Source organism: Panthera tigris, chromosome B1 (assembly GCF_018350195.1).
Source record: "Panthera tigris isolate Pti1 chromosome B1, P.tigris_Pti1_mat1.1, whole genome shotgun sequence".
NCBI classification, from domain to species: domain Eukaryota; kingdom Metazoa; phylum Chordata; class Mammalia; order Carnivora; family Felidae; genus Panthera; species Panthera tigris.
Genome location: NC_056663.1, coordinates 143,415,597 through 143,429,429, shown reverse-complemented (window position 1 = coordinate 143,429,429; position 13,833 = coordinate 143,415,597). Strand labels below are relative to the sequence as shown.

General features: G+C 37.1%; 1 protein-coding gene across 1 annotated transcript in view; it reads right to left on the bottom strand.

Moving 5' to 3' along the window:
• CDKL2 (cyclin dependent kinase like 2) overlaps nt 1-13,833 on the bottom strand; it is a 51,713-nt gene that overhangs the window by 16,114 nt on the left and 21,766 nt on the right. The window contains exons 5-7 of the mRNA XM_007086949.3: nt 11,903-12,015; nt 10,507-10,646; nt 1,169-1,257 (exon numbers count right to left, since the gene is read on the bottom strand). Coding sequence (XP_007087011.2) covers nt 1,169-1,257; nt 10,507-10,646; nt 11,903-12,015 — 342 coding nt within the window. The remainder of the gene's footprint in view (nt 1-1,168; nt 1,258-10,506; nt 10,647-11,902; nt 12,016-13,833) is intronic.

Below are 13,833 nucleotides of genomic sequence, written 5' to 3'. Positions count from 1 at the left end.
AGACTTGGAGTATTCTGCAACATTTACTTTTAAAAAATGAGCAAAGGAAAACAACTGACAGCATTTGTGTTGACGATAAAAATCACATTTTTATGCAAAATTACAATTCTGTTAAACTTGTGTGCACTAGTGTGACTGTAGCCGATTCCCAATACTTAAAAAGACTTTTCTGATGAGAGAGAATGTGACTTTTTGATACTATATAATGAAATGTGTCACCATTTTAAAGATCTGCATTATTTAGCAAAACAGTATTTTCCAAATGACTAACAATGATACCACAAAAACACACATGGCTAAAAGCTCTATTCAAAGTGCAAGAAGATAGATAAATGGATTTTAATGTAACAGGGTACGGAAAGCTCACTGATATGTTTCAGACTCCACAATGCAACCAACCCTTAAGAACTACTACTGCCAAGTTTTGGCATAGTATCAAAATTTAGGTCATGGACTCAATAAAGAATACCCACAATTATCTAAAAGGGCTATTAAAATACTCTTCCGTTTTCCAACTGCATATATATGTGAGGCCAAGGTTTATTTGTAGATCTCAATCAAAACAACCTAACACAACTAATTGAACGCAGATGCAATATGAGAACTGAGGTATCTTTCATTAAGCTAAACACTAAATGGATTGGTAGAAATGTCAAGCATTGTCATTGCCACTCATCTCACTATTCTTGGTTTTGTTAGCTGCACTGATGCCCGCAGCTGAGACAGCACAAGAGACCGCACCGGCAGCTCTGGCACTCACAAGTTTGGCACATCCAGGTCCCAGCACAGCACTGGCAATAGTGTCACATGACCGGGTGTGATGTGGGTACAGTGGCAACAGGAGATGGTACCTTTGGAAATGCATCAGTACCCAAAACGATGGGAACACGAACTCGTAGCAACACACAAATCAGTGACCTGAGTGGTAGATGTCACCACAGGGAGACAGAAAGAAAAGCAGGATGTAACTGCTTCATGTCAACCTAGACCCCTAATTCAGTGAACGCGGGGGACCACTCCTAGGAACTGCATTATTGCTAAGGCTGAATAGAGGTAGGGTGGTCAATATTTGAGACTGTATACAAGCGGGTGTGTATAGAAATAAGAGAAATACCTTTACTTTAACTCTAGGTTGGGACACCCCAGAAAACATGAGCCAGTACTATACCTCTCAGCAAATCCATCCATATGAAAGAAATCATGGTGCAGGAGCTCAGCACAGAAGGGCCTTTTGTCTGGGTCAATATGTAAGCATTTCTGGAAAACCAAGGAATACATACAGCTCATATCAAACAAAAACTGCCTACATTTAAATTTCTGAATGTAGAAAAATAGAAAATTGCTGTTTATAGTCAATGAACTCTAAAAACATAATAAATGATAAAGAAAAAAATACAAATCTAGACAATGACCACTAGTGGTTGCTAATATCACAAAAAGAAAGACCATCAGACATGTGGTGTCTCTAGATGGAAACATACAAACCTCTTACGACATGGTCTTGCCAAAAATCAACCTGATTCTGATGAGCTCTAGCTCTAGTTTATAAGAAATACAAGACAGAGGAGCATATTAAACTATACTATGTAGATAATTCTAAGGGTCAAACAACCTACTTTCTTTAACAAATAAATGGCAAGGTTTAAACAAAAAAGAAAAGAGATAAAGATGAGCTCGTAAATTAAGATATATCCACCAATTGTGATCTATAGACTTCATGTAGATCCTAGTTCGAACTATAAAAAGAAATTATGAGAAAATCAGTGACACTTTGAGCATTAGTTAGATGTTTTATAATATTAGGGAAATATTTTTTCCCTAATTTTTAAAATTTAAAGCCTTGCACAATAGAAGGGAAAGGGCCTATTCTGTGTATACCACTGTGCTGGATACTTCACATAGATTATCTGATTTTAATGCAGGTCTTGTTCTGACTTATTAGAACCACTTAATGCCAGGAAAAACAGAAAAAACTCAATAAATAGCTTTAGATGAACAAGAAAAATTCTACAAATGATTAAGGTATTTATAAGTGAAGTAATAGAATATCCAGGATTTGCTTCAAAATGCTACAAAAAACAAAGCTGAGGAGGATGAAGATAGGTAAAAAGAAGACTGTCAAGATGCTGTTAATTGTTGCATCTAGATGATAAATACACAAGGGTTCATTGTACTACTATTCTTTCTACTTCTCTGTTTGGAGTTTTCCAGAATAAAATGTTTAAACGTTATGGGAATTCTATTATAAGGGACATAAATAAACCTGGCCTCCATGAAAAACATTTAAATCTGTTAGAAGATTACATAGAAAAGTAGAAATGTATTCATCTAAGAACTTGTTACAATTGTTTATAAGCTTAATAAACTTTTATTAATGAGTTATTTTAAAAATTTTAAAAGCAAAAAATATCTTGAGTAAATGTGATATGATCTTGGTGTTTTAGATATACTGCACTTATTTTATCAATACTTCAGGAAAGTCCTAATTAATAAGAATTTTTTGATCTAACAACTCCAAAAGGTCTAGTGAGAATTGCCCTAATATCTCCCTCAACTACAAGGCAAAGGTGATGATCATTTGTAAATTAGCTTCAGCAAATCTAGTCGTTAAGCAAAAGCCTCCTTAACACTACAGTACATGTCATGATCCTATGCCCTGTGCTTTAATAATTTGCTAGTTCTTGGGGCACCTGGGTGGCTCAGTCAGTTAAGCTTCCAACTTCAGCTCAGGTCATGATCTCACAGTCCTTGAGTTCAAGCCCCGCATTGGGCTCTGTGCCGATAGCTCAGAGCCTGGAGCCTGCTTTAGATTCTGTGTCTCCCTCTCTCTCTGTTCCTCCTTCTCTCTCTCTCTCTGTCTCTCTGTCTCTCTCTCTCTCTCAAAAATAAAAAATATTAAAAAAAATAATAATTTGCTAGTTCTTTACCTTTCTTTTTATTTCCTTATCCATTTTTCTTCTCTTTTCCACTTAATATAGGCTTGCATTTCAAATGTTAAACATTAAAAAGATACTGTTATGAGGATGTTTTTATACTTAAAACATGCTAGATAACACTAAACAGTTTCTTAAAACAAATAAAATTTTCAGGCCTTGCACCTGGGTGGCTGAGTAGGTTAGGCGTCCAACTCTTGGTTTCAGCTCAGGTCATGATCTTGTAGTTTGTGGGTTTGGGCCCCACATCCGGCTCTGTGCTGACAGTACAGATCCTGCTTGGGATTCTCTCTCTCTCCCTCTCTCTCTGTTCCTCACAACTTGTGCGCACACTCTCTCTCTCTCTCGCTCTCTCTCTCAGGATAAATAAATAAGCTTAAAAAAATTCCTTTAAAAAATTTTTTTCAGGCCTTTCCTTCCAAAGATCTCCCTGCCAAATTATTTAACTTTTTAAACTCTTTCTTAATGTACAAAAATTACAGCCACCAGGGCCCAAACGCAGGACATTGGCATTGTGGTGTGGAATACCAGCTTTAAATGTGTCTGTAATTGGCATGACATCCCATGCCAAAATGTCTTATGAGAAGAAATAGAGGTGAACTATAAAGTCATAGCCAGTTTCCTCTCTACTCTGCAATCTAGGAGAAAAAACTTTCACCCAAGGGCAAATCAGGGTTACTCCAATGAACAAATCAAAGCAAACCTGGTGAAAGGTTCAAACACTCCACCACTACAAGCAAGGAGGAGCTTTGCAGAGGACTGATCAGTGGGATAGAGCAGTCAAAACGCAACAACAGAGTGCATGTAACACACTCCAAAAACACTTCCTGAAGTGTCAGGCCCTGGACAGCATATGACCCTTTTTAATATAGTAGTACTCACAGATGCAGGACGCATAACAAGCTATTAAACACATAAAAGACAGAAACCTAGCCAAAATGATGAAATGGAAGAATTCTCCTCAAGAGAAAATCCAGGAAGAAATGACAGATAGAGAATTGTTCAAAACAGATATAAACAATATATCTGAGCAAGAATTTAGAATAACAGTCATAAAACTAATAGCTGAGCTTGTAAAACACATAGAAGACAGCAGAGAATCTACTGCTGCAGAGATCAAAGACCTAAGGAATAGTCACAATGAATTAAGAAATGCTATAAATGAGATGCAAAATAAACTAGATACAGTGACAACAAGGATGGAAGAAGCAGAAGAGAGAATAGATGAAATAGAAGATAAAATTATGGAAAATGATGAAGCTGGAAAAAAGAGGGAAAGGAAATTACTAGATCACGAGGGTAGAATTAGAGAGGTAAATGATTCCATGAAATAAAATAATAACCGTATCATAGGAGTTCCAGAAGAGGAAGAGCAAGAGAAAGGGGCAGAAGGTTTATTTGAACAAATTATAGCTGAGAACTTCCCTAATCTGGGGAAGAAAACAGGCATCCAAGTCCAAAAGGCACAGAGAATTCCCTTCAAAATCAACAAAAACAGGTCAGCTTCATGACATATCACAGTGAAACTGACAAAATACAAAGATAAAGAGAGAATTCTGAAAGCAGCTAGGGACAAAGGGGCCTTAACCTACAAGGGTAGATACATAAGGTAGTAGCAGACCTGTCCACTGAAACTTGGCAGGCCAGAAGGGAGGGGCAGGAAATATTCAATGTGCTGAATAGGAAAAATACGCAGCCAAGAATCCTTTATCCAGCAAGGCTGTCATTAAGAATAGTAGAGAGAGCAACCGACAGAATGGGAGAAGATATTTGCAAATGACATAACAGATAAAGGGTTAGTATCCAAAATCTATAAAGAACTTATCAAACTCAACACCCAAAAAACAAATCATCCAGTGAAGAAATGGGCAAAAGACATGAATACACACTTCTCCAAGGAGGACATCCAGATGGCCAACAGACACATGAAAAAATGCTCAACATCACTCATCATCAGGGAAATACAAATCAAAACCACAATGAGATATCACCTTACACCTGTCAGAATGGCTAACATTAACAACTCAGGCAATAACAGATGTTGGCGAGGATGCGGAGAAAGAGGATGAGGATCTCTTTTGCATTGTTGGTGGGAATACAAACTGGTGCAGCCACTCTGGAAAACAGTATGGAGGCTCCTCAAAAAACTAAAAATAGAACGACCCTACGACCTAGCAATTGCACTACTAGGCATTTATCCACGGGATACAGGTGTGCTGTTTTGAAGGGACACATGCACCCCCATGTTTACAGCAGCACTATCAACAATAGCCAAAGTATGGAAAGAACCCAAATGTCCATCGATGGATGAATGGCTAAAGAAGATGTGGGATATATATACAATGGAGTATTACTCGGCAATCAAAAAGAATGAAATCTTGCCATTTACAACTGCGTGGATGGAACTGGAGGGTATTATGCTAAGTGAAATTAGTCAGTCAGAGAAAAACAAAAATCATGTGTCTTCACTCATATGAGGACTTTAAGAGACAAAACAGATGAACATAAGGGAAGGGAAACAAACATAATATAAAAAGAGGGAGGACAAAACAGAAGAGACTCTTAAATATGGAGAACAAACTGAGGGTTACTGGAGGGGTTGCAGGAGGGGGGATGAGCTAAATGGGTAAGGGGCATTAAGGAATCTACTCCTGAAATCATTGTTTCACTATATGCTAACTAATTTGGATGTAAATTTTAAAAAATAAAAAATTAAATTAAAAAAAAAAAAAGAATAGTAGAAAGAAAGGTTTTCCCAGACAAACAAAAACTAAAGGAGTTCATGACCACTAAACCAGCCCTGCAGGAGATCCTAAGGGGGACTCTTTGAGTGGAAAACAGCAAAGACTACAAAGGACCAGAGACATCACCACAAACATGAAACCTACAGATAACACAATGGCACTAAATCCATATCTTTCAATAATCACTCTGAATGTAAATGGACTAAATGCCTCAATGAAAAGACACAGGGTATCATAATGAATAATAAAAATAAGATCTATCTATATGCTGCCTACAAGAGACTCATCTTAGACCTAAGGACACCAGCAGATTGAAAGTGAGAGGATGAAGAACCATCTGTCACGCTACTGGACATCAAAAGAAAGCCAGAGTAGCCATACTTATATCAGACAAACTAGATTTTAAAACAAAGATCGTAACAAGAATTGAAGAAGGGCATTGTATAAATTAAGGGATCTATCCATCAGGAAGAGCTAACAATTGTGGAGGCACTTGGGTGGCTCAGTCAGTTACACATCCTACTCTTGATTTTGGCTAAGGTCATGATTCCAGGGTCATGGGATCGAGCTCCACATTGGGCTCTGTGCTGACAGTGCAGAGCCTGCTTGGGATTCTCTCTCTCATCCTCTCTCTCTCTCTCAAAACAAATAAATAAACTTTGAAAAGAAAAAAAAGAAGAGATAACAATTGTAAATGTTTATGCCCCCAATGTGGAAGAGAGCACCCAAATATATAAACCAATTAATCACAAACCTAAACAAATGTATGGATAATAATACTGCAATTGTAGGGGACTTTAATACTCCGCTTACAACAATGGACAGATCATCTAGGCAGAAAATCAATAAAGAAACAATGGCTCTGAATGACATATTGGACCAGATGGACTAACAGATATATTCAGAACTTTTCATCCTAAAGCAGTAGAATACACATTCTTCTCAAGCACACATGGAAAATTGTCCAAAATATATCACATACTGGGTCACAAAACATCCCTCAACAAGTATAAAAAGATTGAGGTCATACCATGCATATTTTCAGATCACAATGCTATGAAACTTGAAACCAACCACAAGAAAAAATCTGGGAAGCCCCCAATTACATGGAGGCTAAAGAACATCCTACTAAAGAATGAATGAGTCAAATTAAAGAAGAAATCTAAAAATATATGGAAGCAAATGAAAATGAAAACTTGACAGTCCAAATCCTTTGGGATGCAGCAAAGGTAGTCTTAAGGGGAAAATTCATTGCAGTTTAGGCCTATCTCAAGAAGCAAGAAAGGTCCCAAATACACAACCTAACCTTACACCTAAAGGAGCTAGAAAGGCAGCAGCAAAGAAAGCCCAAAGCCAACAGAAGAAGAGAAATAATAAATATTAGGGCAGAAATAAACAATATAGAATCCTAAAGAACAGCAGAACAGATCAATGAATTTAAGAGCTGAGTTTTTGAAAGAATAAACAAAATTAATAAACCTCTCGCCGGACTTCTCAAAAAGAAAAGAGAGAGGACCCAAATAGATAAAATCACGAATGAAAGAGGAGAGATCACAACCAACACCACAAAAATACAATTATTAGAGAATACTATGAAAAATTATATGCTAACAAACTAGACAATCTGGAAGAAATGGACAAATTCCTAGACACTCACACACTACCAAAACTCAAACGAGAAGAAATAGAAAGTTTGAACAGACCCATAACCAGTGAAGAAATTGAATCAGTTATCAAAAATCTCCCAACAAATAACAGTCCTGGGCCAGGTGGCTTCCCAGGGGAATCTACAGAAATTTAAAGCAGAGTTAATACCTATTCTTCTCAAACTATTCTAAATATAGAAATGGAAGAAAAACTTCCAGACTTATTCTATGAATCCAGCATTACCTTGATTCCAAAACCAGACAAAGACCCTACTAAAAAGGAGAAATCAGGTCAATACCCCTGATGAACATGGATGCAAAAATTCTCAACAAGATACTGGCAAATTGAATTCAACAGTATGTTGAAAGAATTATTCATCATGATCAAATGGGATTCATTCCTGGGCTACAGGGTTGATTCAATATTCACAAATCAATCAGCATGATACATCACATTAATAGAAAAAAGGACAAGAACCATATGATCCTGTCAATAGAAAAAGCATTTGACAAAATACAGCATCATTTCTTAATAAAAACTCTCAAGAAAGTCAGGATAGAAGGAACATACCTTAATATGATAAAAGCCATATGTGAAAGGCCCACAGCTAAGATCACCCTCAATGGGGAAAAACTTGAGAGTTTTCCTCCTGAGATCAGGAACACAACAGGGATGTCCACTCTCATTACTGTTGGTTAACTAGTGTTGGAAGTCCTAACTTCAGCAATCAACAACAAAATGAAATAAAAGGCATCCAAACTGGCAAAGAAGCAGTCAAACTTTCCCTCTTCACAGATGACATGATACTCTACATGGAAAACCCTAAAGACTCCATCAAAAAACTGCCAGAGCTGATACAGGAGTTCAGCAAAGTCGCAGGATATAAAATCAATGTACAGAAATCAGTCATGTTTCTATACACCAATAATGAAGCAAGAGAAGGAGGTATCAGGGTATCAATCCCATTTACAATTGCATCAAAAACCATAAAATACCTAGGAATACACCTAACCAAAGAGGTAAGAGATCTGTATGCCGAAAACTATAGAAAGCTTATGAAAGAAATTGAAGAAGACCCAAAGAAATGGAAAAACATTCCATGCTCACGTTGGAAGAACAAATACTGTCAAAATGTCAATACTACCCAAAGCAATGTACACATTCAATGCAATCCCAATCAAAATTGTACCAGCATTCTTCACAGAGCTAAAACAAACAAACCTAAAATTTGTATGGAACCACAAAACATCCTGAATAGCCAAAGTAATGGTGAAAAAGAAAACCAAAGCAGGAGGCATCATAATCCTAGACTTTAGCCTCTACTACAAAGCTATAATCATCAAGACAGTAGCACATAGACCAATGGAATAGAATAGAGAACTCAGAAATGGACCCACAAATATATGGTCAACTAATCTTTGACAAAGCAGGAAAGAATATCCAATGGAAAAAAGACAGTCTCTTTAGCAAATGGTGCTGGGAGAACTGCACAGCAACATGCAGAAGAATGAAACTGGACCACTTTCTTACAGCATACACAAAAATAAATTCAAGATGGATGAAAGACCTAAATGTGAGACAGGAAACCATCAAAATCTATAAAGAATTTATCAAACTCAACACCCAAAAAAACAAATAATCCAGTGAAGAACTGGGCAGGAGATATGAATAGACACTTTTCCAAAGAAGACATCCAGATGGCAAACAGACACACGAAAGATCCTCAACATCACTCCTCATCAGGGGAATACAAATCAAAACCACAATGAGACACCACCTCACACAAGTCAGATTTATTAAAATGAACAACTCAGGAAACAACAGATGTTGGTGGAGATGTGGAGAAAGGGGAATCCTCTTGCACTTTTGGTGGGAATGAAAACTGGTGCAGCCATTCTGGGGAAACAGTATGGAGGTTCCTCAAATAATTAAAAATGGAATTACCCTATGACCCAGCAACAGCACTACTAGGAATTTATGCAAAGGATACAGAAGTGCTGATTCAAAGGAGCACATGTACCACAACATTTATAGCAGCACTATAAACAATAGTCCAATTATGGAAAGAGTCCAAATGTCCATCAACTGATGCATGAATTAAGAAGATGTGGTATATACATACATATATACATATACACATACATACGTATACAGTATGTGTATATAATATATATTAAATGCACATATATGTATATACACATATACACATACATGTATATATACATGTATACATACATATATAATACACACACACAGTTCCACACAGATGGAACTGAAGAGTATTATGCTAAACGAAATAAGTCGGTCAGAGAAAGACAGATATCACATGACATGATTTCAATCACATGTAATTTGAGAAATTTAATAGATGATCATAGGGGAAGGGTAGTAAAAATAAGATAAAAACAGAGAGGGAGGCAAACCATAAGAAATGCTTAAATACAGAGAAACTGAGGGTTGATGGGGTGGGGAAAATGGGTGATAGACATTAAGGAGGGCACTTGTTGGAATGAGCACTGGGTGTTATATGTAAGTGATGAATCACTGGATTCTACTTCTGAAGGCAAGACTACACTGCATGTTAACTAACTCGAGAATAAATTAACTAAAAAAAACAAACTAAAAGCAATATAGGGGCACCTGGCTGGCTCATTCCGTGGAGCATGCGACTCTTGATCTGGAAGTTGTGAGTTTGAGCCCCATGTTAGGCATAGAGCTTACTGGCAAAGAAAGGGTGGGGGCAGGGAGAGAGGCCTGCCTGGCTCAGTCACTAGAGGATGTGACTCTTGATCTCAGGGTCCCGAGTTTTGAGGCCCACGTTGGGGGTAGAGTTTACTTAAAAAAATAATAACAGTGGCGCCTGGGTGGCTCAGCCAGTTAAGCGGCCAACTTCGGCTCAGGTCATGATCTCACGGTCCATGAGTTCGAGCCCCGCGTCGGGCTCTGTGCTGACAGCTCAGAGCCTGGAGCCTGTTTCAGATTCTGTGTCTCCCTCTCTCTGACCCTCCCCTGTTCATGCTCTGTCTCAAAAATAAATAAAACGTTAAAAAAATTTAAAAAATAATAACAAAATAAAATCAAGAGAGGAAATCGTTGACCTAAAAGATCAACTAGACAACAAAAAGAGAAAACCATGTCTCCATAATATAAATTCACTGTAAGAAAGTAAAACATATGATTACCTTTGCTAAATCTATCACAACTTCAGAGAGCTTGGGATAGCGTCTTTCAAGAGGTTCTGTTTCCTTGATTTCAGGCAACCTTACTCCAGCAAACACAGGATTTTTATAAAACAGCTCCTGATGTCTTGGAATTAGATTACCTGGAAGTGAGAACAGCACACATCTCTGTCATTATACCTCATGATAGAAATGGCAAAGAGACAGGTGATGTGGCATGGACAAAAGAGTAGAACACAGCTTATGGACTTGGAGTTAGGGCTGTCTCAGCATGCAAAATCACCCAAAAACAGTGTTCTTATGGTGATGGTACCTGGCAGTCTTCAATAGTGGTTTTGATGTAAGTCAACTCAAGAAAATTAACATTCTTATCTCAACCTACTCATTTAGAAAATTCACAAGCCACTATATATAGAACTGAAGTCATGAGGGTGCATAGGAAAAGGATAGGTAAAGAACATTTTCTAATTTTTTAGAAATAAGTACCAACACTTCATTTCTAACAACAAAGCATAAAGTGCTGACCAAAACAATGAAAATATTACTAGTCATATGATCAGAATCTAGATAAATAAGTTCCACCCTTTAAGAATTTAGTTTGAAAATGAAAATAAATTGTTTTAATTATTAAAATTTAAATTTTAAAAAATTAAAATTTTTTTCAAAAATTTAAAAATCTACTGATTTTGTACCTGTGTTTAAAGTCTGATTTGAGCACTCTTATATTTTTCTTCAACTTTAGTACCTAATCTAGTATAAAATACATATGAAAATTCTGCTGTAAGAAACTACTGTATTGTTTATTGAATTTCTACCCTGGAAACTTAAAATCCAACAGTTAAATGCCCCCCCCAAGTATTTTCCCATTATTTCCATTTTCCAAGATCCATCTCCCAATATGAAGTTCGTATTTCAACAAATGTAAGACTTTGATACTCTAGCTTTAAAATTCTGTCCAAAACACTAACAACAAAAGTCATATCTGCAACAAGATTAAACTACCTAAGAAGTCTCGGTCTCTCAGTTTGAAGATGAGGATAAGGGTAACAGTCAGATTCCACCGAACACTTGCTAACCCCGCCCCCCAGAAAAAACCATTTGCATCCTCTACATGTGATTTATTGATGCAAAAGTGCAGAGAAAATGCACAGCCTTTGCTCTTTTCTTTGTGGGGAGTGGGGCAGGAGGGTGGATGAGAGCATGAATAAGACCATTTGCCAGACAAACCAAAGCCAGACTGAGAATGAATTAATATAAATAGATGAGATTTTCCTATTTGCTCCCTACCTCCACTTAAAACACATACCATCTTTAATATACTAACAAGTAGTAAAATCAATACAAACAAAAACATAGGAGAAAAACCTCTAAAATTTAAAATGCAGATGTATAATCTTACCTAAACACGTCATAATATGATATAGCTGGTCAATATCAGAATCTCCAGGAAAAAGGGGTTCTCCCATGAGCATTTCAGTTACCAGACAGCCAATGGCCCATACATCAACAGCCCTGAAATAAAAGCAATGTGGTATAAAATCTGGCATCCTACTATGTTTATGTGACTGAATCTGTTCTGCATATTACTATTTGGTATTGAGAATATTAGTAGCAAGCGTTAAATTACTCATAAAAATACATTTCCCTATAAATTTCAAGTACTGATTCCCAATTTTACCTAAGTCAGATTTCCAGAAACTTCAATCACGTGACAAGAAGGAAAAGGCTTCTCAAAACCGTTATTATGTGTACTTTATTCTGGAAATAAGTTTTTTGGGTTTTCATTCAAAGCCTATTCATTCTTTGTTTATACATTATTCTAACCAGGTTGATCAATATATCCCACCATACACTGAAAACAGCAAAACAGCACAGGAGAAGGTTGTTTGGGACACATACAGTAACAAGGGGAACTAGGAGCTAACAGAAAAAATAGAAACATTATCTTAAAAATCAGACCCAAGAACTTAAAGCAGAATATGCTGGTATCATTCACATAGGGACAACTACCTTGAAATTGTTTAAGGTCATAGCTGAATTATAAAATGGTATAAAGGGGTACCTGGGTGGCTCCGTTGATTAAGCATCCAATTTGGCTCAGGTCATGATCTCACAGTTCATGAGTTCGAGCCCCACTTTGGGCTCTGGGCTGACAGCTCAGAGCCTGGAGCCTGCTTTGAAATCTGTGACTCCCCTCTTGTCCCTCCCCTGTTCGTGCTCTGTCTCTCAAAAAATAAACATTAAAAAAATTTTTCTAATAAAATAAAAATAAAATTATAGAAAAGTTACAGTATAACAAAATGAGAACTCAGAGTAATCAAGAAAATATTAAATGATGTGTGCACTGAAAACACAAAGTGTAGAAAACATTTTTTAATGTTCATTTATTTATTTTGAGAGAGAGAGAGAGAGTGTGTGTGCATGAACATGTGAGTGGGAGAGAGGAATGGGCAGATAGAGAGGGAGAGAGAATCCCAAGCAGGCTCCACACTTGCACTATGGAGCTGGACACAGGGCTAGATCTGATAAACTGTGAAATCATGACCTGAGCTGAAATACAGTGGGGAGGCCTAACTGACGGAGCCACCCAGGCACCCCTAGAAAACATTTGAGAAAGATTTCTACCAAAAGCAGTGAGTTACCATCCCTTCTTCTTTGAAGAACTCATTTATGCAGATAATTTATATTTTAAAAACGTTCCACTCAATTATGTTTCTCCCCTCATCCTTGTCAATTCCACCTTGCCTCATTCCAAGTGTCAGACTTACCCAATCAGTGTTGTCTTTCTTTACAAGTAATAAATTCATCTATTTCCAACCCACTGTAGAGAACAGACCACACACACCAAAAAACCCACTTGCTCATCTTGATTTCTCTACCTTTAAAATAAGTATGCTCACCCCAATTTATTGCAAGCACACAAGCACACGCTCGTACACACACACACACACACACACACAACATTTAAAGGGGAAGCACCAAAAAGAACAAGTCATAAAGTTCCCTAAATGTAAATTTAAGAAACACAACAGATGAACATAGGGGAAGGGAAGGAAAAATAACATAAAAACAGAGGGAGGCAAACTGTAAGAGACTCTTAAACACAGAGAACGTGCTGGGTGGGGGATTGGGTAAATGGGTGATGGGCATTAAGGAGGGCACTTGTTGGCATGAGCACTGGGTGTTACATGGGAGTGATGAATCACGAAATTCTATGCCTGAAATCATTATTACACTGTATGTTAACCAACTTGGATTTAATTTGTTAAATAAATAAAGTTCCCTTAAATGTAAAACTTTCCTTTGAGTGTTAGAGTGATCTTTCATTAT